The sequence below is a fragment of the Toxorhynchites rutilus genome, unplaced genomic scaffold (genome assembly GCF_029784135.1).
Source record: "Toxorhynchites rutilus septentrionalis strain SRP unplaced genomic scaffold, ASM2978413v1 HiC_scaffold_29, whole genome shotgun sequence".
In the NCBI taxonomy this organism is placed as follows: Eukaryota; Metazoa; Arthropoda; class Insecta; order Diptera; family Culicidae; genus Toxorhynchites; species Toxorhynchites rutilus.
In genome coordinates, this window is record NW_026599861.1 from 49,727 (window position 1) to 77,464 (window position 27,738).

Sequence of the window (27,738 nt, forward strand, 5' to 3'; positions counted from 1 at the left end):
CTGGCCCGTGGGTTGTTTTCCTCCGGCCAAAACCGAAAGGAAAAAACCTTAACGTGATTCAGATCATGAAAGATCTGGCCAGATACACTTTTGTATCTGAAATTCGCAGGGTTAGACCGAACAAATTGCGAGTTGTCGTGAATGACCGGAAACACGCAAACGAGATTGTTGCTGATCAACATTTCACTCTCGAATATCGAACATTTATACCCTCCCATAACGTAGAAATTGAGGGGGTGATAACTGAAACGGGTCTGACGAGCGAGCAAATAAAAGCAGAAGGAAAAGGCAAGTTCAAGAAGCTCCCCTCAATGGAAGTGAAAATCTTGGACTGTCGCCAACTCGGGTAACTTTCCCATGATGGGGACCAAACTAAATTTACGCCGTCCGACTCGTTTCGAGTCACCTTTGCTGGTGCCGCCCTCCCTGACTACGTTATGGTGGACAAATTGAGACTACCTGTGCGACTCTTCGTGCCAAAGCCCATGACTTGCAACAAATGCAAGTCAGTTGGTCACACTTCGGATTATTGTGCCAACAAGGAGCGCTGTGCCACTTGCGGAGAGCAACATGAGGGGAAATCCTGCAGTGCGACTGAGCATAAATGTCCATATTGCGGGGGATCCCCACACGAGCTCTCAGTTTGTGAAAATTACAAGAGTCGCTGGGAGAAACAGAAGCGCTCTTTAAAGGAACGCTCGAAGCGCACATTTGCGGAAATTTTGAAGGGCGCTTCGCCACTGACCCAGCAACAAGAACAACCAATCTCAACACACAATACCTTTTCCACGTTGCCAGTTGATGAAATGGAAGCGGACACAGCTAGCGAGGGCACAAAGTTTATTTTCAAAGGGAATCCCCGGCGCAAAAAATGTGACCACTCCCAAAGTTCAAGAACAAGTCCCCACGGTTATATCTTCTGTTAGCTTGCCTAAAAAATCGAGTGCAGCGGACAAGCAAAATCAGGTTCCTCCTGGCTTCCGTGGGAATATTTCATCTTCGTACGACCCAGCACTCGAGGGGACATCAAAAACCCCAACTGTCCCTATTTTTCCGTCCAGTTCAACTTCCCAATCGGGATTTATAAAGTTGTCTGACCTTTTGGATCAAATCTTCGAGTGTTTTAATGTTTCCGACTCCATCAGAACCATTGTCATCTCAATGCTTCCAGTATTAAAGACAATTTTGCAACAATTGATGCAAACATGGCCCCTCCTTGCAATGATTATCTCTCTTGATGTCTAATTCAAATAGAGAGGTCAGAGATATCACTGTTTTACAGTGGAATTGTCGTAGTCTTATCCCTAAATTGGATACATTCAAATTTTTAATTCATAACTTCAATTGTGATGTTTTTGCTCTGTCCGAAACTTGGCTTTCTTCGCGAGATGATATCTCTTTCCACGATTTTAATATTATACGCTTGGACCGTGATGATAGATACGGAGGGGTGCTTTTGGGGATCAATAAGTGCCACTCATTTTTTAGAATTGACCTTCCACCTATTGGAGGGATCGAAGCTGTTGCTTGTCATGCAAACATCAGAGCCAAAGACCTCTGTATTGTCAGCTTGTATTGGCCTCCGAGAGCTGCGGTTAGCCGCAAACAACTTGATGACATGTGCTCACTCCTTCCTGAGCCACGATTGATCTTGGGAGACTTCAACTCTCACGGAACTGCCTGGGGGGAACAGTACGACGACAATCGTTCATTGTTGATATATGATCTTTGTAACAGCTTCAATATGACCGTTTTGAACACTGGGGAAACAACACGTGTACCTAAACCTCCTGCTAACCCAAGTGCTCTTGACCTCTCGCTTTGCTCGAATTCACTATCGTTAGATTGCAAGTGGAATGTAATCCAGAACCCCAACGGTAGTGATCACTTGCCAATCAAAATTTCCATCACCATTGGGTCTAATTCTTCTGAATCTATAAACATGGCATATGACCTCACAAGACACATTGACTGGAAAAAATATGCGGACGCGATTGCTCTAGCCATCAATTCCAGAGATGGTTTACCTCCATTGGAGGAGTATAACTTCCTTTCTCGTTTGATCTATGACAGCGCGGTTCGCGCTCAAACGAAACCCATCCCAGGTTCCACCATTTCCCGAAGGCCTCCCAATCTATGGTGGGATAGCCAATATTCCAAGCTTTATGTAGAAAAATCGAATGCATTTAAAGCTTTTCGGAAACGTGGAACCCCTGAAAATTTTCAAACGTATTTAGCCCTTGAAGATCAATTTAAAAACTTAATCAAAGGGAAAAAACGTGCTTATTGGCGAAATTTCGTGGGAGGTTTGTCACGAGAAACGTCAATGAAAAAATTATGGAAAGTGGCTCGAAACATGAGAAATCGCTCTTCAACGAATGAAAGCGAAGAATATTCACATCGATGGATTTTTAATTTTGCACGGAAGGTTTGTCCTGATTCCGCTCCTGTGCAAAAAATTGTTCGAGATATACCACAAGGTAGGTGCGATCTTGATTCCGAGTTTTCGATGGTAGAATTCTCTCTTGCTCTGCTTTCATGTAACAATTCTGCTCCGGGATCGGATAGAATTAAGTTCAACTTGCTGAAAAATCTCCCTGATGTGGCGAAACATCGCTTGTTGAATTTATTCAATCGGTTTCTGGAGAATAATATTGTTCCAGATGATTGGAGACAAGTACGAGTTATAGCTATTCAAAAACCCGGAAAACCCGCGTCCGACTTCAATTCGTACCGCCCAATAGCAATGCTGTCTTGTATACGGAAATTGTTGGAGAAAATGATCTTGTATCGCCTTGATCGATGGGTTGAAACGAATGGCCTACTCTCAGATACACAATATGGGTTCCGCAGAGGCAGGGACGAATGATTGTCTTGCGTTGCTTTCTTCAGAAATTCAAATGGCTTACGCCGAAAAAAAACAAATGGCTTCAGTATTCTTGGACATAAAGGGGGCTTTCGATTCTGTTTCAATAGAGGTTTTGTCGGACAAATTACACTCTCGGGGTCTGCCGCCTCTATTGAATAATATGTTATATAACTTGCTTTGTGAGAAACATTTGAACTTTTCTCACGGAGATTCGGCAGTAAGTCGGGTCTCTTACATGGGCCTCCCCCAGGGCTCATGTTTAAGCCCCCTTTTGTACAACTTCTATGTAAGCGACATCGACAATTGCTTTACACAAAATTGCAGCCTAAGACAACTTGCAGATGATGAAGTGGTGTCTGTCGTAGGATCATACGAATCCGACCTGCAAGGACCCTTACAAGATACTTTGAACATTTTTTCAACCTGGGCCATTGGGCTAGGGATCGAATTCTCCACGGAGAAAACAGAGATGGTGGTTTTTACTAGGAAGCATAGACCAGCAAAACCAAAGCTTCAACTTTTGGGTAAACCGATCACTCATGCTATGTCATTCAAGTATCTTGGGGTCTGGTTCGACTCCAAATGTACTTGGGGGGGCCCATATTAGGTATCTGAGTAAAAAATGCCAACAAAGAATAAACTTTCTCCGTACAATTACCGGCACCTGGTGGGCGCCCACCCAGAAGATCTTATAATGTTGTATCGAACAACTATTCTCTCAGTGATGGAGTATGGCAGTTTCTGTTTTCAATCAGCTGCCAAAACACACCTCATTAAACTCGAGCGAATTCAGTATCTTTGTCTCCGTATCGCGTTGGGATGTATGCCCTCAACGCATACCATGAGTCTCGAGGTTTTGGCAGGCGTACTCCCACTAAAAGATCGCTTCAAATTATTATCTCTTCGGTTCTTCATCCGGTGTAAGGTCATGAACCCATTGGTGATCGGAAATTTTGAGCAGCTGATCGAGCTAAATTTTCACTCCGGATTCATGAGTTCATATCATGAATTCATCTCCATGCAGGTTGATCCTTCTTCGTATATTCCCAACCGTGTTTGTTTCCCTGACTACATCAATTCCTCTGTGCATTTTGATCTGTCCATGAAGCAAGATATCCATGGATATTCAGATTACCAACGATCGAGGATCGCTCCAACGATCTTCGATGAAAAGTATGGGGGTATCAATTGTGATAATATGTACTTTACTGATGGGTCCACTATAAACGAGTCCATAGGATTTGGAGTGTTCAACGAATTTTTTACCACCTCATACAGTCTTCAGAATCCTTGCTCAGTGTATATTGCTGAATTGGCAGCAATTCATTGGGCGCTGGACAGCGTCGCCTCACGACCTGTTGAACACTATTACATTGTAACGGATAGTCTTAGCTCTTTCGAAGCTATCCGTTCAGTGAGGCCGGAAAAGCACTCGCCGTACTTCCTTGAGAGAATACGAGAAATTTTGAGTGCTTTATCCATACGCTGTTATGTCATTATCTTTATCTGGGTCCCTTCACATTGCTCCATTCCGGGTAACGAGAGGGCTGACTCATTGGCAAAGGTAGGTGCAATTGAAGGCGATATTTATCAGCGTCAAATCGCTTTCAATGAATTTTATTCTTTAGTCCATAAAAATACCATCGCTAACTGGCAACGTAAGTGGAACGAAGATGAATTGGGTCGGTGGCTTCACTCGATTATCCCTAAGGTTAGCCTCAAACCGTGGTTCAAAAGTCTGGACTTGAGTCGGGACTTTATTCGCACCTTCTCCCGACTCATGTCCAATCACTGTTCGTTAGATGCACTACTCTTTCGTTTCAATCTTGCCAGCAGCAATCTCTGCGTTTGTGGCCAAGGTTATCACGACATCGAGCACATTGTTTGGTCGTGCGAGGTGTATCTGGTCGCCAGATCGAATTTAGAAAACTCCCTTCGGGCCCGAGGAAGACAGCCCAATGTGCCGGTGAGAGATGTGTTGGCTCGGTTAGACCTTGATTACATGTCCCATATATATGTTTTCCTTAAAGCTATAGATCTTCGTGTGTGATTGTCCCTACATCCTTATACCCTCCTTTCCTTCCTTTGCGGGTAATTCGTCCCCTTGCTATAAATAGTAGAATAAGTTGAAATGTAAATACACTATAGATATACGAATAGATTTATGAAATGAGTGTTCATCAACATTGTTACAATTTCCTTATATCCCATCCTTCTCCTAAAAATATGTCACCCTCCTAAACTCGAGTACACCGCGAGTAATCGGTTTTCCACCTTACTAACCATAGATGTAAGAAAATTGTTTATATATATAGTTTTAAAATTATATTTAAGAATTCGGCTCCTTTAAACTAATGTAACTGAGCCTGTAAAAATAAACGAATTGATAAAAAAAAAATCACAAAACAAAGAATTTTCTCTCGGTAAACGTAAAATTATTATGATTTGCACTTATTTATTGAACGGTTTTATCTAGCTTGGACATGTTTGTATTTTTGTGACTTTGTAACTTTGTAACGTTGTCTATAGCGCTGTATCACATTGATAGAAATTTAACCCTCTTTCTGTTAACCGTTTGATCTGAAATTTGGAACACATCTTTATCTCGGATGTCATTATAAAACTGCGTATTCCGTGATCTTGAAAATCCAAGATGGCGGCCGGTACAAAATGGCGGATTATGGACATATTTTCTCAAAATCCTATCAATATGGGTTTTCTCAAAACCCCATAAATTTGGCTATATGAAATATGGCATATGAAAAAACAATGGCAATCAATGGCCTTGACTAGTAAAATACAGTTATTTATGAAAAATTCAAAACCAAGATGGCGGCCGCTACAAAATGGCGAATTACATATTTTCTCAGAACCCCAACAATATGGGTATCAAATGAAAGGGATTGACTAGTAGAACACAGTTATTTATGAAAAAATGCAAATCCAAAATGGTCTCCACCACAAGATGGCGCCATATTTTTTCTTTCAAAGCCCCATCAATATGGGTATCAATTGAATGTGCTCGACTGGTAGAACACAGTAGATCATTAAAAATCAATGTCCAAGATGGCCGCAGTTCCCAAATAAACAATTACTTTTTTAATAGTTTCATTCAGCTTGTCCTGTTTGTTTGTATGCTTGAGTGTTTGTAGGATTGTCCCACATTGATTGAAATTGGACCCCGTTCCTGATCACTGATTGATCTGAAATTACCTTTAATTTTACTGCCATTATAAAACTGCGTATTCCTTGATCTTGAAAAAATTCAATTTGGCCGCCGCTAAAAATTGGCTGAATGGCTTGACTTGGAGAATACACTACATTATGAACAACATAAATACCTAAAGGTCACCGCCACGAAATGGTCGACTATGTTTTTTTTTGAAATCCTCTCAATATTGGTATCAAATGAAATGATTTGACTAATAGAATACAGTACATCATCAAAATATTCCGATGAATATCCATCTTGTCGCCATCGCCATCTTGTGGTGGATTTGTATATCCCATAAATAACTATGTTATACTAGTCAATCCCTTTCATTTGATATCCATATTGATGAGGTTCTGAGAAAATATGTAATCCGCCATTTTGTAGTGGCCGCCTTCTTAGATTTGCATTTTCCATAAATAACTGTATTCTACTAGTCAAGCCCTATCATTTGATACCCATATTGATGGGGTTGTGAAAAAACTATATATGGCGCCATCTGGTGGTGGCGGACAATTTGGATTTGCATTTATCTTGAATGTCTGTGTTCTACTAGTCAAGACCTTTGATTTGATACCCATATTTATGGGGTTCTGAGAAAATATGTAATCCGCCATTTTGTAGTGGCTGCTCAAATAAATATTAGATATACAATATTTGCTGCGCATATTATTTAAAAAAATGCACCAAAGTTTGGATGAAGATGATCCGTTATTGAGTAAATATTCGGATTTGGTATCAATAGATCCGGAAACTGTTCCTGTTCCTTAACATTACATTTAAGTCGCAAAATTAGTGTTGTGTTGGTACTTGAAAAGGCTTACCATCAGTATTTCGGTCAAATTGCACCAAATCGGTGAACGATTTCAATAGGAAACGGCCTTCGAATGGTACCTAGAATATCCAAGTGAGTAATAAACAAGATTCTGGTAGGGACGTGTGAACTGTAACAGAGAAATTTAAGATTGTTTCAAACATGAATTAAGAACACGCTAAATGTTTTCTCAACAGCGATTCGAAACGAGCGCAGGGAGTTTCCCAAACACGGATGTCAATTCAAGTCAATAGCGGCAGCACCAAGGAAGTCAGAGAAACACAGTGAACAAAACGGGAGAAACGGGGGACTTGATCAGTTACCACCGCACCAGCACGGACGGACGGATTGCATCCGTTTTCTCCAAATCGGTGTTTAATTTGGCAGTGTTGATTTCGATGCACGATCCGGCCTAGCCTTCATTGCCGACGATCCGCCGGAAAATATCAGCGATACTAGCTAACTTCGGTGCATTTAGCAAAAGTGTACGGATATTTGGTCGCAAAGTTCCCGGTGAACGACCAAGAAATGAAAATGATTGGCCAACGGTGATTTGTAACAAAAGTGCGTGAGTTATCGGGAAGCGTGTCTGTTGCTCTGACTCTAAGTGGCGCAGGTCGGGAATCCTGTGCGACACAAGTCGCTGAGATATGGTTTGTGTAAAAAAGCAAATTTAGTTGTACACGCGATGTATAAAATGGTGAAAGTTCGCGGTGTGGAACATGAAAAATTGGAAGGTAACAAAACGGCTTCCTAAAAAGAAAAGAAGAAGAAAATAAAGTGGTTAAACGGAGATAATAGTTTGGAAATATGAAGAAATTGTTGTGAATAGAAATAGTGTTGGAAAGAAATATTGGTTGGAATTGAACGGGAGAGAAGTGCAGAAGTAAGCGACGACGAAGGAAGACCGACGGCACTAAGAGCCTGACCACCAACGGGTGATGAGAAGCTGGGCACTGGGCGAGAAGTCACATCAGGTGAGTGCGAGCGTGAGAAAGTGTGTGTGTGTGTGTGCTATCAATTAAATTATCTTAATTCAATAAAATCTATTTTTGTGCATGATGGCTGCTCGTGATCTGGCCGAATTATATTGAAGCTTCGGATACTTAGCACAAACTTCCATACAAAGCAATTGAATTTTGTTATGTTGTTACTCTATTTTTATATTCTTATCTATTATTTATTTTTTATTAGCCGACAACAAAAATCATTTCTTCTTCCCACTTTTTTTTTTCGGTCAGTTAATAACATCAAACGTAATGCTTAACTCAAGATTTCTGAACATGATTATCAGACTGAAAGAAATGTAATATTTATCCAGTTGCAATACTGGTTGTTCTTCGAGCACGGAAAATGTAGAAGATATAGTCTGTATTGATATTTGCTTCAGGATAGAAATCGAATCCATTTTTTGTTGAGTGTCGTTCTTAGCTGCACTACATTTTTTAAATTCAAAAGCTTAGCTGGGTATGGAAATAAAAACTGTCCCCAAACCAAATCACCCGCATTATGGAAAATATTGTGTAGGGTACCAAATAAGAAATGATATGAGGTTCACCATAAAATCTGTGGTAAAAAGCGTACTTTTCATTTTTTTGCACACTATTCTCGATAGCTTCGAGATAAAAATTACTGGAAAAAAATGAAAGTGCGTCTTACTATGGTGTATCGAAAAATCTTGAAATATTGAAATTTTCTTTATTCAGAGATTCAGTACTACTCTAATTCGTATTTAAATGCGTTTCTACACCTTTTTAGATATGTGTGATAATATGTGGTGCAAAAAAAAGGTCAAATTCATATATAAGTATTTATGTTTATTTGTTCGTGTATGTCTTTTTCAGAATATTTTGATAACTGCGCGGTACGAAAATATCTAATTAATTTTTTTTAAATATTTTTTCTTATTTCTATTTCAGTAATTTTCTATTTTTTTTAATTGGTTAAAATCCTAAAATTGTATGTGCGTATTCCGTATTCGTAAAAGAGTCCCAAACCTTATCACCAGCGCTATGGAAAGTATTGTTGCGAATTAGAAAATTAGATGTTATTTTTGAATATAACATCTATATGGTTCACAATAAGAGCTATGGCTAAAACGTTGTTTTTTGTTGCTTGAAAAAGAAAATATGTAAAAATACTCGTAGTACATCTTACTATGATAAAATTACCATCGATTTTTTTTTTATGCGAAATTAGATAATTCTTTAAATAGATCAGATTTGGAATTGTTTAGTATTATGAATTGATATCCACGATTTTATCAATCATCTATTTCATATAAATAAAAAGTATTGAACGTACTTTTGTTTCCTCATTTTAACCTCGCTACATTATGAAAAAAATCATAAATAAAAAAACACGTACGAACACATTTCAAAGCAGTACTGTGCGTGTTGAGTATCTTTCATTTCCATTTTTTCATTCTCAATAGGCTTGAGTTTTGAGTATAGGTATTCAGAATAATAATTTATTTTCTGAAATTTTGTACCGTATACAACATTTTCATTTTCCAAATGAAAAAATACTAGACAATAAACAATATAGAAATAAAAAAAAATATTGCATATTTTTGTACTGCGCAGTACTTAAAATTTTCTGAAAAAAAAATCGCAAACATCTAAAAAGAGATTAAACCAGTACAGATTCTCAGAATTCTAAAAAAACGAAAAATTTATAAATATATATTTTATGTATCGCGCCACACAGTTAAAATTCTGAAAAAAAATCACACATATCTAGAAAACGCGTAGAAAAACATTTGAATACGAATTAAAGCAGTACTGAATCTATAAAAAAAAAAAAATCAATATTACATAAATGTTTTTTTTTGGTACATACATTTTTGATAAAAAATTATTTTGATATTATTTCTCGATACACCATAGTAAGATGCAAAAACTTGAAAAGTACGTTTCTTACTATAGATTCCATGGTGAATCTCATAGAGGCAAAAAATACTCAAAATTTCTTATTTTGTATCCTATACAACATTTTCCATAAAGCGGGTGATTTGGTTTGGGGGCACTTTTAATTTCCATACTCAGCCAGGCCCTTTGCCTATTTAACAGCATGAATAGGAACGCCAAATTAAAAGCTTTGATTTCAGTTTGCAGAAATCGTTTGATTGCAGAAAATATTCAATTACATAGATAGATTTCAATATACAATAACCTTAAAATTAATCGATGTTATTTATGTATATTGACAGCTTTCAATAAATAAAAAAAAAGAGAAAATACAATTAGTTAAAAATTTTATATTCTGTCGAACTTCGTTAACCTGCAGTAACGTATGGAGCGATTTCACGCCAAATCAGCTGAATAACAGCCAGTTTCGACACGACGCTCTTCAATTACTTTTAAACCGTGTACACAAGGTAAAAGCTACCCAAAATCACAATTTTCAGTATTTCTATGTTACTTTTGTTACAAAATAATCGATAAAACTTTGATAACATCCAGCAACTCTGATGTATCGTGTGGTTTGGCTTTTCTGCACTATCGACGGAAGGACTGAAAGGCAAAGCTGTTTAACGAGTCTTGTATGAGATTCAGTACTAGGTCCGGAGCTCGACACAATGTTATCATTGGAAGTGTGAATTGCTGGTGAATTTTTTTTTTTTTTTTTGATGAGAATGGTACTTCAATCATTATCCTTTGCTTCCCATCCTGATCTTATTCATGGCAACGTGGCGAAGGATGTATGCATGGAAGGAAAGAAAATTCTGGAAATGTAGTTTTTTAGCAGCTGGTATACCTGGTAATTTGGCCCATCTCAACTACCTGAGTAAAACGAGCATGTATTACCCATTTCTGCTAAATTCTACTCGTATAATAATACTGCTTGCCTTTATCGATTTGATTAACCGAGATTCGATTTCATTTCGAAGCAGTGTTTGAAACATTCCTCGTTGTGAGCTGATGCTTTGCAATAGTTTAAAACATTGAACTTATGATTATTAGCTAGAATTAATCAGGAGAAAGCTAAGCATATTTAGAAAGCATAAGTCAGAAATCGATTTTTAGAAAAGTCCACTATCGATCTGCAGGGACTTACGTGGGTTAGAAAGAAAAGGTCCATTGTCGGTCTCCGGCCTCGGTTGGGCTCAACAGGGTAATATTCCGAGCTCGGTGAAATGATTCACTCATATCGGTTTGGAAACAGATGCTCTCCTTGGAGATTGCTGTGGATTGATTTTTAGAAAACCAATCAATGTAACTCTTTATTAGAAATTTGTTGTCGTCCTGAAAAGGACGGTTGGGTTCTCGATTTTAGTGCAGTTCCATGTCGTTGTTGATTTAAGCTTTCTTCTCGGTCTTCTTGGGTAGCAGGACAGCTTGGATGTTGGGCAAAACTCCGCCTTGAGCTATAGTTACACCCGACAGCAGCTTATTCAATTCTTCGTCATTACGAATAGCCAGCTGCAGATGACGTGGGATAATTCTGGTCTTCTTGTTGTCACGAGCGGCATTTCCTGCCAACTCCAACACTTCAGCTGCCAAATATTCCATCACTGCTGCCAAGTAAACAGGAGCTCCAGCTCCAACACGTTCGGCGTAGTTTCCCTTCCTGAGCAGACGATGGATTCGACCCACTGGGAACTGCAATCCTGCACGATTTGAACGGGACTTTGCCTTTCCCTTAACTTTTCCTCCTTTACCACGTCCAGACATTTTTTGTTATATAATTATGAAGTTATTCACGAGCAAAGCGAAACTGTACTGATGAAAATTTTCAGTAAGCGAACCCTCTTTTATACTAACTCTGCCATTATTAGTTTTTCACTCAGGCAGTGCTACGAATATAATGAAATGGCATCATAAACATAAGGGGACGGGCATACATTCCACCCTGACTGTGCATATAACATGATGTTTCCCTTGCTTTCAACATTAGTTCCTCTCGAACAGTGAAAGCGTTAAAACGTAGCAATGGCTCCTAAAACCAGTGGAAAGGCAGCGAAGAAGTCCGGAAAGGCTCAGAAAAGTATTACCAAGACCGACAAGAAAAAGAAGAAGGTCCGCAGGAAGGAAAGCTACGCTATCTACATTTACAAAGTGTTGAAACAAGTCCATCCTGACACGGGTATTTCATCCAAAGCCATGAGTATCATGAACAGCTTTGTGAATGATATTTTCGAACGCATCGCCGCTGAATCATCTCGTTTAGCGCATTACAACAAGCGATCAACTATAACTTCTCGTGAAATTCAAACCGCAGTTCGTTTATTGCTACCAGGAGAATTGGCCAAACACGCTGTCTCCGAAGGAACCAAAGCCGTCACAAAGTATACCAGCTCCAAGTAAATTCTGAATTCTACAATATGAAAAAAACGGCCCTTCTCAGGGCCACAAAATTTAGGTTAAAGAGTTCAAAATACAATTTTTCAATCATTTATTGGTGTTATTATAACAAGTCGCTTCTCGTGCGAACACTCCGCTTTCATTGCTCGAAAGTTTCTGAAAAGTAATATCACTAAAGGTGTCCAAAATGGCTCGATATAACAATTTAATGTAAAACGATTTATTGTGAAGTACGTTTTGAGAATGATGTGATCATTGTGTGCAGAATGTATAATGCATCGAGTGAATTTGATAACTGAAACTTGTTGCCCTTTAATCTCGACTGTCCATTCTCATGGAACGTCGTAATTCCAGTATATCACTCGGATGTCCCCTCTCATGGCATATTAAAGTTTATTAGTGATGACGGGGAGTTGAGTTATTTCGAGACTACTTCTTTGAAGTGTCCTTTTCAAATAGCACGAGAAGTCGAATCAAAATATAGTAAAATTGCTAAGATATATTTTTATCGAGAACGCGTCCATTTACGTCTTTTGGAGACACCAGATTGGGCAATAAATTATTACGTATTATTGCCAACCGTGCATTAATCAGCCTGCAATGCACATTGGAAAGTGTTTTAAGATTTATCCTAATATACCAAATTACAAAAAGTAAAATATTGTTTGTCACATAAGTCCAATATCATTATAGTACATCCCTTCCTTGTTGGGTTTTTAGAGACTTTAAACTTTTGCAGTTCATTCGTCTCTAGTCCTGAGAAGGGCCCTTGTGAAAAGAAAACTACTCCATTACTTCTCCTTCACCTGTCTTAAGAAAGACAATCCATTCTCGACTAACGCTCGCCGGCAACGAGAAGTGATTATAATACGATGCTTGGTTCCAAAATGATACTAAATAATACGAGCATTTGTAAACGAATAACTCTGAACTGATTAAGAATTGATCATATTTGTGGAAGCATGTTCTATTATCAAAAATATTCTTCTATAGTAACATTTATCAGCAAGCTCAGAGGTTCATTCATATTTCATATATTCATACTTGTGACAGCGTATGGAATGTCAGAGTTTGAAAACGTGTTTTTAAAACTCTTTTCGCATAAATTGGTGGCCCTGAAAAGGGCCGTTTGTTTGAGAATGAGATCAGATAGGTCAGACTTAGGCGCGTTCTCCACGAATACGACGAGCCAATTGGATGTCTTTCGGCATAATGGTCACTCGTTTGGCATGAATGGCACACAGATTGGTATCTTCGAATAATCCGACTAGATAAGCTTCACTTGCTTCCTGCAGAGCCATAACAGCCGAGCTCTGGAAGCGAAGATCGGTCTTAAAATCCTGAGCAATCTCACGAACCAAACGTTGGAATGGAAGCTTACGGATCAACAATTCAGTCGACTTTTGGTACCGACGAATTTCACGCAGAGCGACGGTTCCTGGCCGATAACGATGTGGCTTCTTGACTCCTCCGGTAGCTGGAGCACTTTTACGAGCAGCTTTAGTGGCCAACTGTTTGCGAGGAGCCTTTCCTCCGGTGGATTTACGAGCGGTCTGCTTGGTACGAGCCATTGCTTACGATTTCAGTAGAGTTAACGGTTTCAAAGTTGTTCTTGGAATGAAAAATTTCCACGCGTTCCCTCGCTTTTATATATGAAACGTGTTACCATTTTGCGCATGCGCAACAAAAAGGAAAACGCAGAGAAGAGAAGAATGACAATATGATGAAGAAGGAAACAACATTTACATTCGGATATAAAAGAGGGTACCCCTAGGTGAAAACAACATCAGTTTCATTCATCGTTTGTACTGGAAAGCATCATACAATAATTCAGAAAAATGACTGGCCGTGGTAAAGGAGGAAAAGGACTGGGAAAAGGAGGAGCCAAGCGTCATCGTAAGGTTCTTCGTGATAACATCCAGGGTATCACAAAGCCCGCCATCCGTCGTTTGGCTCGTCGTGGAGGAGTGAAGCGTATTTCCGGTCTTATTTACGAGGAAACTCGTGGAGTGCTGAAAGTATTCCTGGAAAACGTAATCAGAGATGCTGTTACCTATACGGAACACGCCAAACGAAAGACCGTTACCGCAATGGACGTTGTGTACGCTTTGAAACGCCAAGGTCGTACTCTCTACGGATTTGGAGGTTAAATGATATACTTTTGCGTAGGTTTCAACAAAACGGCCCTTTTCAGGGCCACGATATTTTTCCAGTTAAAAGAGTGATTAGTAACGTTTTTAAATGAACCACTGTTCAATTGATTGATTGATTATTTGATTTATTTCAGTCGGCTTTAACCCTTCAGGTCATTCGCCGTCTATCGAAAAATATTGATATTACAAATGTATACAATGTTATTACATGACGTGGTGAAAAATAAACGAAACATTGAACAACTTTAAACTTCTGTACTGAACGCAACCGCTCCAGATGTGTAGCATGCTTACTGCGCAGGAACCACTGTTCAAAATCATGATTCGTTTCTCAATTGGTGGTACAAGAAAGCCAGTTTTTTGTGCGTTCGTTTTTGCCAGATTTCCCATTTGTGCGACCCATTTGGTGCGATTTCATTATTAAATCTAAACTCGAATCACACAAATAATAAAAGTACTCAAAAATGGTCGCACGAATGAGGAAACGCATAAAAACAGGTTTTCCTGTTAGTTTATGATGACGATTCAAATACAATTTCACGTTGTACTTTAGTTGTATTGACCCAAACCCAAAAAAAAAGTCCAATATTTGTTGACTGAATGTCTGTGAATTATGAGTCGAATGAGGGATCATTGTAAACTATACTTGGGTACATGTAATCTCAAAACGATCGCGATGGCTATGAATGATTTTAGACCAAAACCTCATGTGATCGCAACCTAATGCAGGCGTAAAGTTTGTTACACAATTGATGCTTTTCGATATCATCAGTTGGCCATCATATCTCGTTTCGTTAGAATATGAACATTCTTAATAGTGTACAATGTTGGACACATGATGCAGATGTGTGAAAATGTATATTAACTGTTATAAAAAAATCATTTGAATTATTATTTGAGGTGAAAAACTTTTGTTACTCTTTCGATTCAATGTGTTTGTAGTCCTGAGAAGGACTGTTTGTTTTTAAATCATTTCAATCGACTGAACTTTACTTCTTGGCGGCGGCTTTCTTCGGAGCGGGTTTCTTAGCCGGTGCAGCCTTTTTCGGTTTTGGAGTTTTAGGCTTCTTCGCCGCTGTTTTCGATGGTTTGGTTGCTTTCTGTTTGGGAGCGGCCGCTTTTTTCACGGTTCCAGCCTTTTTGGCAACTTTGGCGACGGCTGCTTTAGCCTTCTTCTCAACCGCTTTCTTTGCTGGTGCTGCCTTAGGCTTTTTGACGGCAGCAGTTTTGGGAGTGGCTGCCTTTTTGGCAACTTTCTTTTCCCCTGAAGGCTTCTTCCCAGCCGCAGTTTTCTTTGGTTTCTTCTCGCCCGCAGGTGTCTTGTCCTTAGATTTAATTTTAAAGGACCCCGATGCTCCACTTCCTTTGGTTTGCACAAGACTACCTTTCTCAACACCACTCTTCAGAGATTTCTTGATGAAAGTTGAGAGCTTAGCAACGTCGCACTTGTAATTGGCACCGATATACTTCTTGATGGCCTGAAGAGATGATCCATTACGTTCCTTCAAAGTCTTGATGGCGGCTAAAACCATTTCATTCACTGGTGGATGAGTGGCTGGCTTTTTCGGTTTCTTACCCTCTCCTTTAGGAGCACGAGCCTTTTTCGGTGTCTTGGCTGGAGATGCGGCAACCGATGCTGCGGTAACGACTTCAGTAACTGTATCGGCCATTTTTCACTGTATTTCACTACTATGTTTCAACGAAATGCTGAATTCCATGGTGCGCTCTGTGTCGCCACTTGTGCTCGAAATTGACATCTGTGTTAGGGAAACTCAGTGCGTTCGTTTCAATTCGTTGTTGAGAAAATCTTTTGCGTTTTTGAAATTCATATTTTAAGACATGGTAATTTTCTTTGTCCTAATTCGCACAAAATAACGTTATACGCTTTTCATTGCACGCTATGATAATCTAGCTAACATTCAGAGTTGTCTGATGTTAAAAATCACTTCTCGTTTCGCAACAATTTTCCGGTAATGTGCATAGTATGTATCAGAACTATTAACACAATACTGAAAATGTGTAAAATTGTGTTATTACAAAAGTAAAACGACGATAAAAAGTTGTTTGTAAAGAAGAGCAACATTTCCCCGATCATTTGATACCAAAATTGTATGTTTCTTCATCAACACAGCGAAGTATTTTCATCTAAACTTTGCTGCCATCGGAGCAGCTCAGGCACTTTTTGATTTCCGTTCGCTTTCATATGACTCAATATACCCATACAAAATTGTTACCATTATTTAAATTTGTTCTGTGAAATGAAAGAAATTTGAATACTTTTAGAGAAAATATCATCATTATTCGTACAATCATATTCGTAGTTACGATTCACGTTCCGAGGATGGATTGGTAATACAAACTGTTTGCCAACATTTGTGTTATCGATATTCTGCTACAAAATCCCAAACTGTACAGATCAAAAATATTTTATTTATTTAAAATCATTTAAAATTTTAAAAATCATCATGATGTTTATAATGTTTACATGTACCCTATGATTTGGTGAATTTGTATGTTATTCATATGTTGAGTCCAAACCAGTATAACCTAAAATTGAAAGTTGAAAAAAACCATAGCTGTGCTTCTGAATTTTTCATTTCATCTGTTGAATGTTTCCGCTATTAATTTTTTTTTTCTTTCTGTCATCGTTTTTACTATACCAACGTTAGACTATTTCCGTTTTTTTTGCCACTCGTAAGTGAAATATTATTTCAATATAAGCTAGCTTTCCAAAGACAACTCTCCAATGGGTTCATTCGAATAGTCAATAGCAGCATGTTTGAAATCAATTTATTAGTTTTATCTTGTTCAGTCCTTCGACAACAACTCACATTCCACAATTCCAACTTTAACTACCTTAATTCTTCATCTGCTTAGTCTGTTCAACAGGCAGCTCATATGGAACGACAAAGCTCAAGATTTGTACTCGCGACAAAACGTACATTTCAATTACCCAACTGTGAGATCCTAATTCAATACAGGTAATTACCCGACTGCGCAGATAAACGGTAACAAATCCAACACATCATCCTGGTAAAACTGAAAGCTCAGATCTGGCTTATCCGTATCACGCATAATTCGAATCGAAATTTGAAAAGTAAACTTGTGTACATGTATTTTGGAGAAGGATAAACACATTTAAAAAATAAAAATCATGGATGAGAGTTATCCATTCCGTATATAATAAATATCCTATGTAATAGAGCAGTGGTTTTCAACCTTTTCTGCTCCTTTCCACTTTTGACGAAGATTAATCCCAGTTCTTCCCCCTATCAGTATTTTGTAAGAAAGTCTGTAGCATATCAGTAAAATAATGAATGAATACAAACGGCTTTCAAGTTATATTCGCAACAAATATGATTCTGTACTTGTATCTGACTACAAAAAAGGTATATAAAGTCAGTATGACACCTGCGTCTGAATGATTTCCGCCAAAATCATAATTCTTGAGCACGTTGTCAAAAAGCACAACTCATGTCATCTTCGATATCCACTCTGTTACGGTGTTTTCTTTCCATCAGCAGCATTGTAGGAAATCCAGATTCACATAAATACTACACACTAGACAACAATACTCGTAACAATAATGCAGATCGATGATTTTGTTCTAAAATTGATCCGAAACTTTCGTCACTGCCAGTCGAAAGGGGATTCAAACCATGTCCAAATCTTGTTATTTGACATGGTTACATGAAACATGATATCACATGTTTCAAGTTTAACTTGTTGTAAAAAATCTTGACAAATGCTGTACAATTTTCTTTTTAATGGTCTTCTGTACTGTTTCGTCGTCTGTTCCATCATCATTCTTTGACGAAAGTCTTTGAAACATTGTGAAGTTGTTCAATCGAACATTACATTCCAGATTTAGAAATGTTTGCCGAGGATCGCAAATTTTAGCGTATCCAATAAAGTTTTTGTAGTAATTTTTGTTAATCATTGTCAAATTCAAAGCGAAGTAAATGTACAATAGTCCCTTGCAGAATTCCCCCCTTTTAAAGACTAAATTCCCCACCGGTTGAAAATTACTGTAATAAAGCATCCAGTTTTCTCTAAGTGATAAAGAAAATTTTGAATGAAAATTGAGACAAACAATGGTGTCATATTTTAATACAGTCAATTCGATGCCAAACCGATTCAGTGGTTCTCAGAATCTCATGGAAGTGGTAGTTTTGTTTCTTATCGCAAGATATTAGACTCGTATTTTTTTATTCTTTCGTTAGGGTGACCATTTCGATTCAATTTAAAGTCAATCAAAGTCAAAAATTTAAAATCAATCACCTGTTCATTAAAAAACCCGCTTACAAAATATTTGAATTGTTCTTCGTAATTATCGATTGTATTTGTTTTTTTTCCTGTTCCTTTTTTTCCTGCGCTATATATTTTTATATTTTTTCTTGAAAGCTGAGAATGTTTTACATAACATATCTTAAAATCAGAGATGTATTTTTGTTTTGTTTTCAACTTATGAATTTTCAAATCTAACCGATGGTTCGATTTGAAAAATCGGTTTTCCCATTTTTTCTCGATATGGTCGATACATGAAATTGAAGTCAAGAAGCTAGTCTCCTTTGAAAAAATATTACACCTGCGATAAAATTGGATTTTGTTTTCGTGATTATTGATTGTATTTGCTTTTTATAGTTTACATGGTCTCGGGATCAAGTGCGCCATTTTTTTATTTTTATTTTTTCTTGAAAACTAAGGATGTTTTACATAACATATTCTAAAAATCAAAAAGGTTTTTTTTTTCGTTTTTGAGTTATAACTTTTCAAAGTTTACATGTTTTCAGTCTTTTTGCAATATTTCTGTGCGAATATACTAGATCTATGCGACTAAAATCCAGTTTAATCGCAAATGTGGCACTATAAACTATTTGGCTTTAATTGGACATAACATTCAAACATTCAAAAGTTATGATTTTTGGAAAAACGGGTAAAATGATTTTTTGACCACCGGTTAGATTTGGAAAATCATAACATAAAAAGGGGAAAACATCTCTCTGATTTTACTGTTTCTTAGAAATTTGTTTTTCGTTTATATGACAGCCCACCCTAAGAGGAGTGTCGAACCACCTTAGAAATGTTTCTTCCCCATAATACCTCCACATGCCAAATTTAGTTCCGTTTGCTTGATTAGTTCTTGAATTATGCGGAAATGTATGCTTCATTTGTATGGCAGCCCCCTCCCCTCTCAGTGAGACAGGAGGAGTGTCTATTCACCATAGAAACCTGTTATGTCCCTTGAAACCTTCACATGCCTAATTTGGTATTTTCTTGATTAGTTTTCGAGTTATGCAGAAATTTGTGTTTCATTTGTATGACAGCCCCCATTAGAGAGGGGGGAGGAGTCTCAAACTGTCATGAAAACCTTCCCCGGCCCCAAAAAACCCCAACATACCAATTTTCATGTCGATCGGTTCAGTAGTTTCCGAGTCCATAAGAATCAGACAGACAGACAGAAATCCATTTATATATATATATATATATATATATATATATATATATATATATATATATATATATATATATATATATATATATATAGATGATGCATAACATCATTACCGGTCTATACTTATTTTATTTTAGTTCATTTTGTCACCGGATAGAATGGATTCAGATAGTGCAATTCCAAATGAAATTGACCTAAAAATGCAGATTTTAAAACATATATTTTTGATTCGAATGAAAGTTTGTATTCCGTTTGGGTTGAAGCAAATATTTGTTCTCCACACCAATGGGAATTTTTTTTACTCAAGTGTAAGTTTTGTAAATGGCGTATTGATTCTAGTAAGAGGAATCTTTGATAATTTAAATCTCAAAAACTATAAGTCGGACCGAAATGGTGTCTCAGAAAGAGTTATAGAGTATTGATGTTCAAACGTGAAAAAATATACACTGAGAAAAAAATAGTATTTTTTTTCTATTTACAAAAAAAACTTTAGTTTGCAACATCTAAAATACGTATTTTTTATTTTTATTTTTATTTTTTCATATAAAATAGAAGTCATGGAGAAAAAAAATAATCCAAGATGGTAAAACTATTTTTGACAAACTTCTGATGAACATCTGATGTGATTTGAAACAAAAAAGGTCATTCTTAATCTCATTCTAAATGCAGCCATTCTCGAGATATTTAAAAAAAATATTTCCAATCAAAAATACTCATGTTATGTCATTTGTCGATTTCATTTGCAATTGCTCTAAACGTCAAATACAGGTCGGACTCGATTATCCGGAGTATTAATTTTTTTTTCACTCCGGATAATCACAAAACAAAGAATTTTCTCTCGGTAAACGTAATATTATTATGATTTGCACTTATTTATTGAACGGTTTTATCTAGCTTGGACATGTTTGTATTTTTGTGACTTTGTAACTCTGTAACGTTGTCTATAGCGCTATAACGTTGTCTATAGCGCTGTATCACATTGATAGAAATTTAACCCTCTTTCTGTTAACCGTTTGATCTGAAATTTGGAACACATCTTTATCTCGGATGTCATTATAAAACTGCGTATTCCGTGATCTTGAAAATCCAAGATGGCGGCCGGTACAAAATGGCGGATTATGGACATATTTTCTCAAAATCCTATCAATATGGGTTTTCTCAAAACCCCATAAATTTGGCTATATGAAATATGGTATATGAAAAAACAATGGCAATCAAAGGCCTTGACTAGTAGAATACAGTTATTTATGAAAAATTCAAAACCAAGATGGCGGCCGCTACAAAATGGCGAATTACATATTTTCTGAGAACCCCAACAATATGGGTATCAAATGAAAGGGATTGACTAGTAGAACACAGTTATTTATGAAAAAATGCAAATCCAAAATGGTCTCCACCACAAGATGGCGCCATATTTTTTCTTTCAAAGCCCCATCAATATGGGTATCAATTGAATGTGCTCGACTGGTAGAACACAGTAGATCATTAAAAATCAATGTCCAAGATGGCCGCAGTTCCCAAATAAACAATTACTTTTTCAATAGTTTCATTCAGCTTGTCCTGTTTGTTTGTATGCTTGAGTGTTTGTAGGATTGTCCCACATTGATTGAAATTGGACCCCGTTCCTGATCACTGATTGATCTGAAATTACCTTTAATTTTACTGCCATTATAAAACTGCGTATTCCTTGATCTTGAAAAAATTCAATTTGGCCGCCGCTAAAAATTGGCTGAATGGCTTGACTTGGAGAATACACTACATTATGAACAACATAAATACCTAAAGGTCACCGCCACGAAATGGTCGACTATGTTTTTTTTTGAAATCCTCTCAATATTGGTATCAAATGAAATGATTTGACTAATAGAATACAGTACATCATCAAAATATTCCGATGAATATCCATCTTGTCGCCATCGCCATCTTGTGGTGGATTTGTATATCCCATAAATAACTATGTTATACTAGTCAATCCCTTTCATTTGATATCCATATTGATGAGGTTCTGAGAAAATATGTAATCCGCCATTTTGTAGTGGCCGCCTTCTTAGATTTGCATTTTCCATAAATAACTGTATTCTACTAGTCAAGCCCTATCATTTGATACCCATATTGATGGGGTTGTGAAAAAACTATATATGGCGCCATCTGGTGGTGGCGGACAATTTGGATTTGCATTTATCTTGAATGTCTGTGTTCTACTAGTCAAGACCTTTGATTTGATACCCATATTTATGGGGTTCTGAGAAAATATGTAATCCGCCATTTTGTAGTGGCTGCTCAAATAAATATTAGATATACAATATTTGCTGCGCATATTATTTAAAAAAATGCACCAAAGTTTGGATGAAGATGATCCGTTATTGAGTAAATATTCGGATTTGGTATCAATAGATCCGGAAACTGTTCCTGTTCCTTAACATTACATTTAAGTCGCAAAATTAGTGTTGTGTTGGTACTTGAAAAGGCTTACCATCAGTATTTCGGTCAAATTGCACCAAATCGGTGAACGATTTCAATAGGAAACGGCCTTCGAATGGTACCTAGAATATCCAAGTGAGTAATAAACAAGATTCTGGTAGGGACGTGTGAACTGTAACAGAGAAATTTAAGATTGTTTCAAACATGAATTAAGAACACGCTAAATGTTTTCTCAACAGCGATTCGAAACGAGCACAGGGAGTTTCCCAAACACGGATGTCAATTCAAGTCAATAGCGGCAGCACCAAGGAAGTCAGAGAAACACAGTGAACAAAACGGGAGAAACGGGGGACTTGATCAGTTACCACCGCACCAGCACGGACGGACGGATTGCATCCGTTTTCTCCAAATCGGTGTTTAATTTGGCAGTGTTGATTTCGATGCACGATCCGGCCTAGCCTTCATTGCCGACGATCCGCCGGAAAATATCAGCGATACTAGCTAACTTCGGTGCATTTAGCAAAAGTGTACGGATATTTGGTCGCAAAGTTCCCGGTGAACGACCAAGAAATGAAAATGATTGGCCAACGGTGATTTGTAACAAAAGTGCGTGAGTTATCGGGAAGCGTGTCTGTTGCTCTGACTCTAAGTGGCGCAGGTCGGGAATCCTGTGCGACACAAGTCGCTGAGATATGGTTTGTGTAAAAAAGCAAATTTAGTTGTACACGCGATGTATAAAATGGTGAAAATTCGCGGTGTGGAACATGAAAAATTGGAAGGTAACAAAACGGCTTCCTAAAAAGAAAAGAAGAAGAAAATAAAGTGGTTAAACGGAGATAATAGTTTGGAAAGATGAAGAAATTGTTGTGAATAGAAATAGTGTTGGAAAGAAATATTGGTTGGAATTGAACGGGAGAGAAGTGCACGAAAGTAAGCGACGACGAAGGAAGACCGACGGCACTAAGAGCCTGACCACCAACGGGTGATGAGAAGCTGGGCACTGGGCGAGAAGTCACATCAGGTGAGTGCGAGCGTGAGAAAGTGTGTGTGTGTGTGTGCTATCAATTAAATTATCTTAATTCAATAAAATCTATTTTTGTGCATGATGGCTGCTCGTGATCTGGCCGAATTATATTGAAGCTTCGGATACTTAGCACAAACTTCCATACAAAGCAATTGAATTTTTTTATGTTGTTACTCTATTTTTATATTCTTATCTATTATTTATTTTTTATTAGCCGACAACAAAAATCATTTCTTCTTCCCACTTTTTTTTTCGGTCAGTTAATAACATCAAACGTAATGCTTAACTCAAGATTTCTGAACATGATTATCAGACTGAAAGAAATGTAATATTTATCCAGTTGCAATACTGGTTGTTCTTCGAGCACGGAAAATGTAGAAGATATAGTCTGTATTGATATTTGCTTCAGGATAGAAATCGAATCCATTTTTTGTTGAGTGTCGTTCTTAGCTGCACTACATTTTTTCAATTCAAAAGCTTAGCTGGGTATGGAAATAAAAACTGTCCCCAAACCAAATCACCCGCATTATGGAAAATATTGTGTAGGGTACCAAATAAGAAATGATATGAGGTTCACCATAAAATCTGTGGTAAAAAGCGTACTTTTCATTTTTTTGCACACTATTCTCGATAGCTTCGAGATAAAAATTACTGGAAAAAAATGAAAGTGCGTCTTACTATGGTGTATCGAAAAATCTTGAAATATTGAAATTTTCTTTATTCAGAGATTCAGTACTACTCTAATTCGTATTTAAATGCGTTTCTACACCTTTTTAGACATGTGTGATAATATGTGGTGCAAAAAAAAGGTCAAATTCATATATAAGTATTTATGTTTATTTGTTCGTGTATGTCTTTTTCAGAATATTTTGATAACTGCGCGGTACGAAAATATCTAATTAATTTTTTTTTAATATTTTTTCTTATTTCTATTTCAGTAATTTTCTATTTTTTTTTAATTGGTTAAAATCCTAAAATTGTATGTGCGTATTCCGTATTCGTAAAAGAGTCCCAAACCTTATCACCAGCGCTATGGAAAGTATTGTTGCGAATTAGAAAATTAGATGTTATTTTTGAATATAACATCTATATGGTTCACAATAAGAGCTATGGCTAAAACGTTGTTTTTTGTTGCTTGAAAAAGAAAATATGTAAAAATACTCGTAGTACATCTTACTATGATAAAATTACCATCGATTTTTTTTATGCGAAATTAGATAATTCTTTAAATAGATCAGATTTGGAATTGTTTAGTATTATGAATTGATATCCACTATTTTATCAATCATCTATTTCATATAAATAAAAAGTATTGAACGTACTTTTGTTTCCTCATTTTAACCTCGCTACATTATGAAAAAAATCATAAATAAAAAAACACGTACGAACACATTTCAAAACAGTACTGTGCGTGTTGAGTATCTTTCATTTCCATTTTTTCATTCTCAATAGGCTTGAGTTTTGAGTATAGGTATTCAGAATAATAATTTATTTTTTGAAATTTTGTACCGTATACAACATTTTCATTTTCCAAATGAAAAAATACTAGACAATAAACAATATAGAAATAAAAAAAAAATATTGCATATTTTTGTACTGCGCAGTACTTAAAATTTTCTGAAAAAAAAATCGCAAACATCTAAAAAGAGATTAAACCAGTACAGATTCTCAGAATTCTAAAAAAAACGAAAAATTTATAAATATATATTTTATGTATCGCGCCACACAGTTAAACTTCTGAAAAAAATCACACATATCTAGAAAACGCGTAGAAAAACATTTGAATACGAATTAAAGCAGTACTGAATCTATAAAAAAAAAATCAATATTACATAAATGTTTTTTTTTGGTACATAAATTTTTGATAAAAAATTATTTTGATATTATTTCTCGATACACCATAGTAAGATGCAAAAACTTGAAAAGTACGTTTCTTACTATAGATTCCATGGTGAATCTCATAGAGGCAAAAAATACTCAAAATTTCTTATTTTGTATCCTATACAACATTTTCCATAAAGCGGGTGATTTGGTTTGGGGGCACTTTTAATTTCCATTCTCAGCCAGGCCCTTTGCCTATTTAACAGCATGAATAGTGAAAAATTTCTCTATTGAAAGAAAAATTTTAACGCTTTCGCGTGAGTTCTGTTACAATACTAAAAAATTTATTCAAAAGTTTCACAATATATACATGGTTCCTTAAACTAAGATTGACGAGGAACATCTCCTCTCTCTCTCTTGAAAACCGATAACATATCGGTTTCGTTTAGATCATCTACCTTCCTTGTCCCTTCTTCTAGCGTATGGTAACGTGCAGTCTGAGACGGCTGCACTACCCTAAGAAAATACCTTAAGTTTATAGCACCTCGTCGGTGCGCCTATCTTATTCTTGGATTTCCCCTTTCCATCCTTCGCTCTAAATAACATCCTTTTATTTTATTACACCCTGCTGGTGTATCTGGCTGAGCGCAGCTAGGGATGGAAAAGGGTAATAAAAATGCATCCTAAATGATGCATGCATTAAATTGTTTACCGGACGCTATTTAAATATTCGTCCATTCTGAATTTATGACCGGCAATAATTTCGAACTACAAGCGTTTTCTAGCCTAACAAAACACTTGAGCTCTTACATCTTTTAATTGCCTTACATTGGTCCTTTCTAAACGTTTCTATACCTCGCTTGGAGGTCTTTTCTAAATATAATCTCAAATATTGCTTATCTTATGGATCTGTAACTCGATCCGCGATAAGCCTCAGCTGTCCGTAACATTCCGGACTCCGTAAATCTACTACATAGATTTACCAAATTCTTCAGTATTATCATTCTTTTCTACATTTTAATTTAAATTTTTGATAGTCGTTCTACATGTTCTAAATCATATACATTTGCTTGAACATATTTCCATCTGTAGCTGTATCGCTTTATTCTGTGTTTTATTGTGTGATTTGATTTCACTCACATTATTATCTTTTCCTTACACTTACACTTACAAGTTTATACTAGAAAACATAACTTATTATTTGTTTTATTAATAATAGTATTTTTTGTTTCATTTTTATTCTGCATACAGTTATGCAAACTAATCGTAAACATTCGTAAATTTCGAATAATTGCTCTCACTAGTAATTTGATATAACCGTTAATTATATAAACTAACTTCAAGTTTCTTTTTGGAAAATTATTCATTGAGGTTCAGTGTTATATAATATTTTCCATTAAAGGAAATGCAAATTACATTTTCTTTTCTCTTATAAGATTTTCTTTCATCAAACACAACGTTCCATTTTAATGCTAAGTTATCTCGTTGCCAAGAAAGGAATCTTGAATCCAACATCCCTTTGCTAGTTGTCTTGTTACATTGCTGATATTGTTTTTCTCAAAACATCCTTTTGAAATAATTAGTCAATGTGCTAATCTTTTGGTAGTACAATTACCGTTCCTTCAGCAAGTATTAACATTAAAGTTTGTCTCTGAATACTAAATCCAATTTTAAAGCCTCAGTTCTCATGTAACTGTTCCGACTAATCATATAATACGACTGATCGTAGCTCACATAAACTTTTTCAAGTCGTTTTCTTTATGCATGCAACTCATGCTCTCATAGTGTGATATACTTTGAAATACATTTAAAAATTTCATTCAATTTTTTTTTCCTGTTACTTGTATTCAAATAACTCATAATGTCATCTACATTGTATAGTTAACCATCTCCAATCTTTCCCTCAGTTAAGACTGGAAGCTATGCTTTTAATATTCATTTGAATAATGCATTGATCATATTCTCAGCAACTCACATGCTGAGCTTCGCAAACCACTTGTTTAAAAAATCTTTCTTCAGCATCTCACATGCTGTATTTCATCAACCGACTTACTGGTGATGTTGTTACTCTCAGCAATCCACTTGCTGAGTTTTAAGCAATTCACTTGCTTAAAAAAGAAACTTTTGGTTTTGACCCCTTCAGCAAATCACTTGCTGAAGGTTAAGCAATCCTCTTGCTAACAAATCAGTCTTCCAAATTCTTCATAGCTGTATTTTTAATTTTTTCTACCATCAACTAATTTACAGTTGATATCGCTCCTTTCAGCAATTCACTTACTGAGCTTTGAGCCAATCATTCGTATAGAAACTGGCTTCAGCATATCACTTGCTGCGCCATAATTTTTTCTTTAGTGGTCAATGTATATTTTTCAGCAGAATACTTGCTATACTTTTAACCCATCAGAGTAATGTTTTGAGCATTCCAAATGCTTGACGCTTGACCAGACAGTCTCTTCTTTTTTGCTCTAATTGATATTTTGGACCTTACAAGTTATCATTTTATTGGGTCCATTTTATAACGAAACAATTGTATCTTAAATTGTATTAAAGTCTTTCAGCAGCTCACTTGCTGAACTTCAAGCAAATCATTTGCCTAAAAATATTTTCTAATTAATTCAGTTAACAGTTTTGTTAAATTTCCATTTTAAGATTTTCGTCTTTATA

The 27,738-nt window shown here is 36.5% G+C and overlaps 5 protein-coding genes across 6 annotated transcripts; 2 read left to right on the forward strand and 3 right to left on the reverse strand.

Annotated features, from left to right (window-relative positions):
* Window positions 1-10,746: 10,746 nt before the first annotated feature.
* On the reverse strand, window positions 10,747-11,570 carry LOC129781942 (histone H2A). Its single transcript, XM_055789440.1, has one exon. The coding sequence runs from the start codon at window positions 11,568-11,570 to the stop codon at window positions 11,196-11,198; it is 375 nt and encodes a 124-aa protein (XP_055645415.1). The 3' UTR covers window positions 10,747-11,195.
* A 244-nt stretch (window positions 11,571-11,814) lies between these two features.
* On the forward strand, window positions 11,815-12,203 carry LOC129781943 (histone H2B-like). The gene has a single exon (XM_055789441.1). It carries the CDS (start codon window positions 11,829-11,831, stop codon window positions 12,201-12,203), a length of 375 nt encoding a protein of 124 aa, XP_055645416.1. The 5' UTR covers window positions 11,815-11,828.
* A 1,157-nt stretch (window positions 12,204-13,360) lies between these two features.
* Window positions 13,361-13,830, reverse strand: LOC129781939 (histone H3). The gene has a single exon (XM_055789438.1). It carries the CDS (start codon window positions 13,769-13,771, stop codon window positions 13,361-13,363), a length of 411 nt encoding a protein of 136 aa, XP_055645413.1. The 5' UTR covers window positions 13,772-13,830.
* Window positions 13,831-13,995: 165 nt separating this feature from the next.
* On the forward strand, window positions 13,996-14,603 carry LOC129781947 (histone H4). The gene has a single exon (XM_055789446.1). The coding sequence runs from the start codon at window positions 14,039-14,041 to the stop codon at window positions 14,348-14,350; it is 312 nt and encodes a 103-aa protein (XP_055645421.1). The 5' UTR covers window positions 13,996-14,038; the 3' UTR covers window positions 14,351-14,603.
* Window positions 14,604-15,138: 535 nt separating this feature from the next.
* LOC129781953 (histone H1B-like) lies at window positions 15,139-16,058 on the reverse strand. Of its 2 annotated transcripts, XM_055789453.1 has the most exons (2): window positions 15,930-16,058; window positions 15,139-15,875 (listed from the first exon to the last, which is right to left on the reverse strand). In XM_055789453.1, the coding sequence occupies exons 1-2, from the start codon at window positions 16,021-16,023 to the stop codon at window positions 15,343-15,345; spliced, it is 627 nt and encodes a 208-aa protein (XP_055645428.1). In that variant the 5' UTR covers window positions 16,024-16,058; the 3' UTR covers window positions 15,139-15,342. The 2 variants fall into 2 exon arrangements, with proteins under 2 accessions (XP_055645428.1, XP_055645427.1); XM_055789452.1 differs by having other exon boundaries at window positions 15,140-16,045.
* Window positions 16,059-27,738: the final 11,680 nt, after the last annotated feature.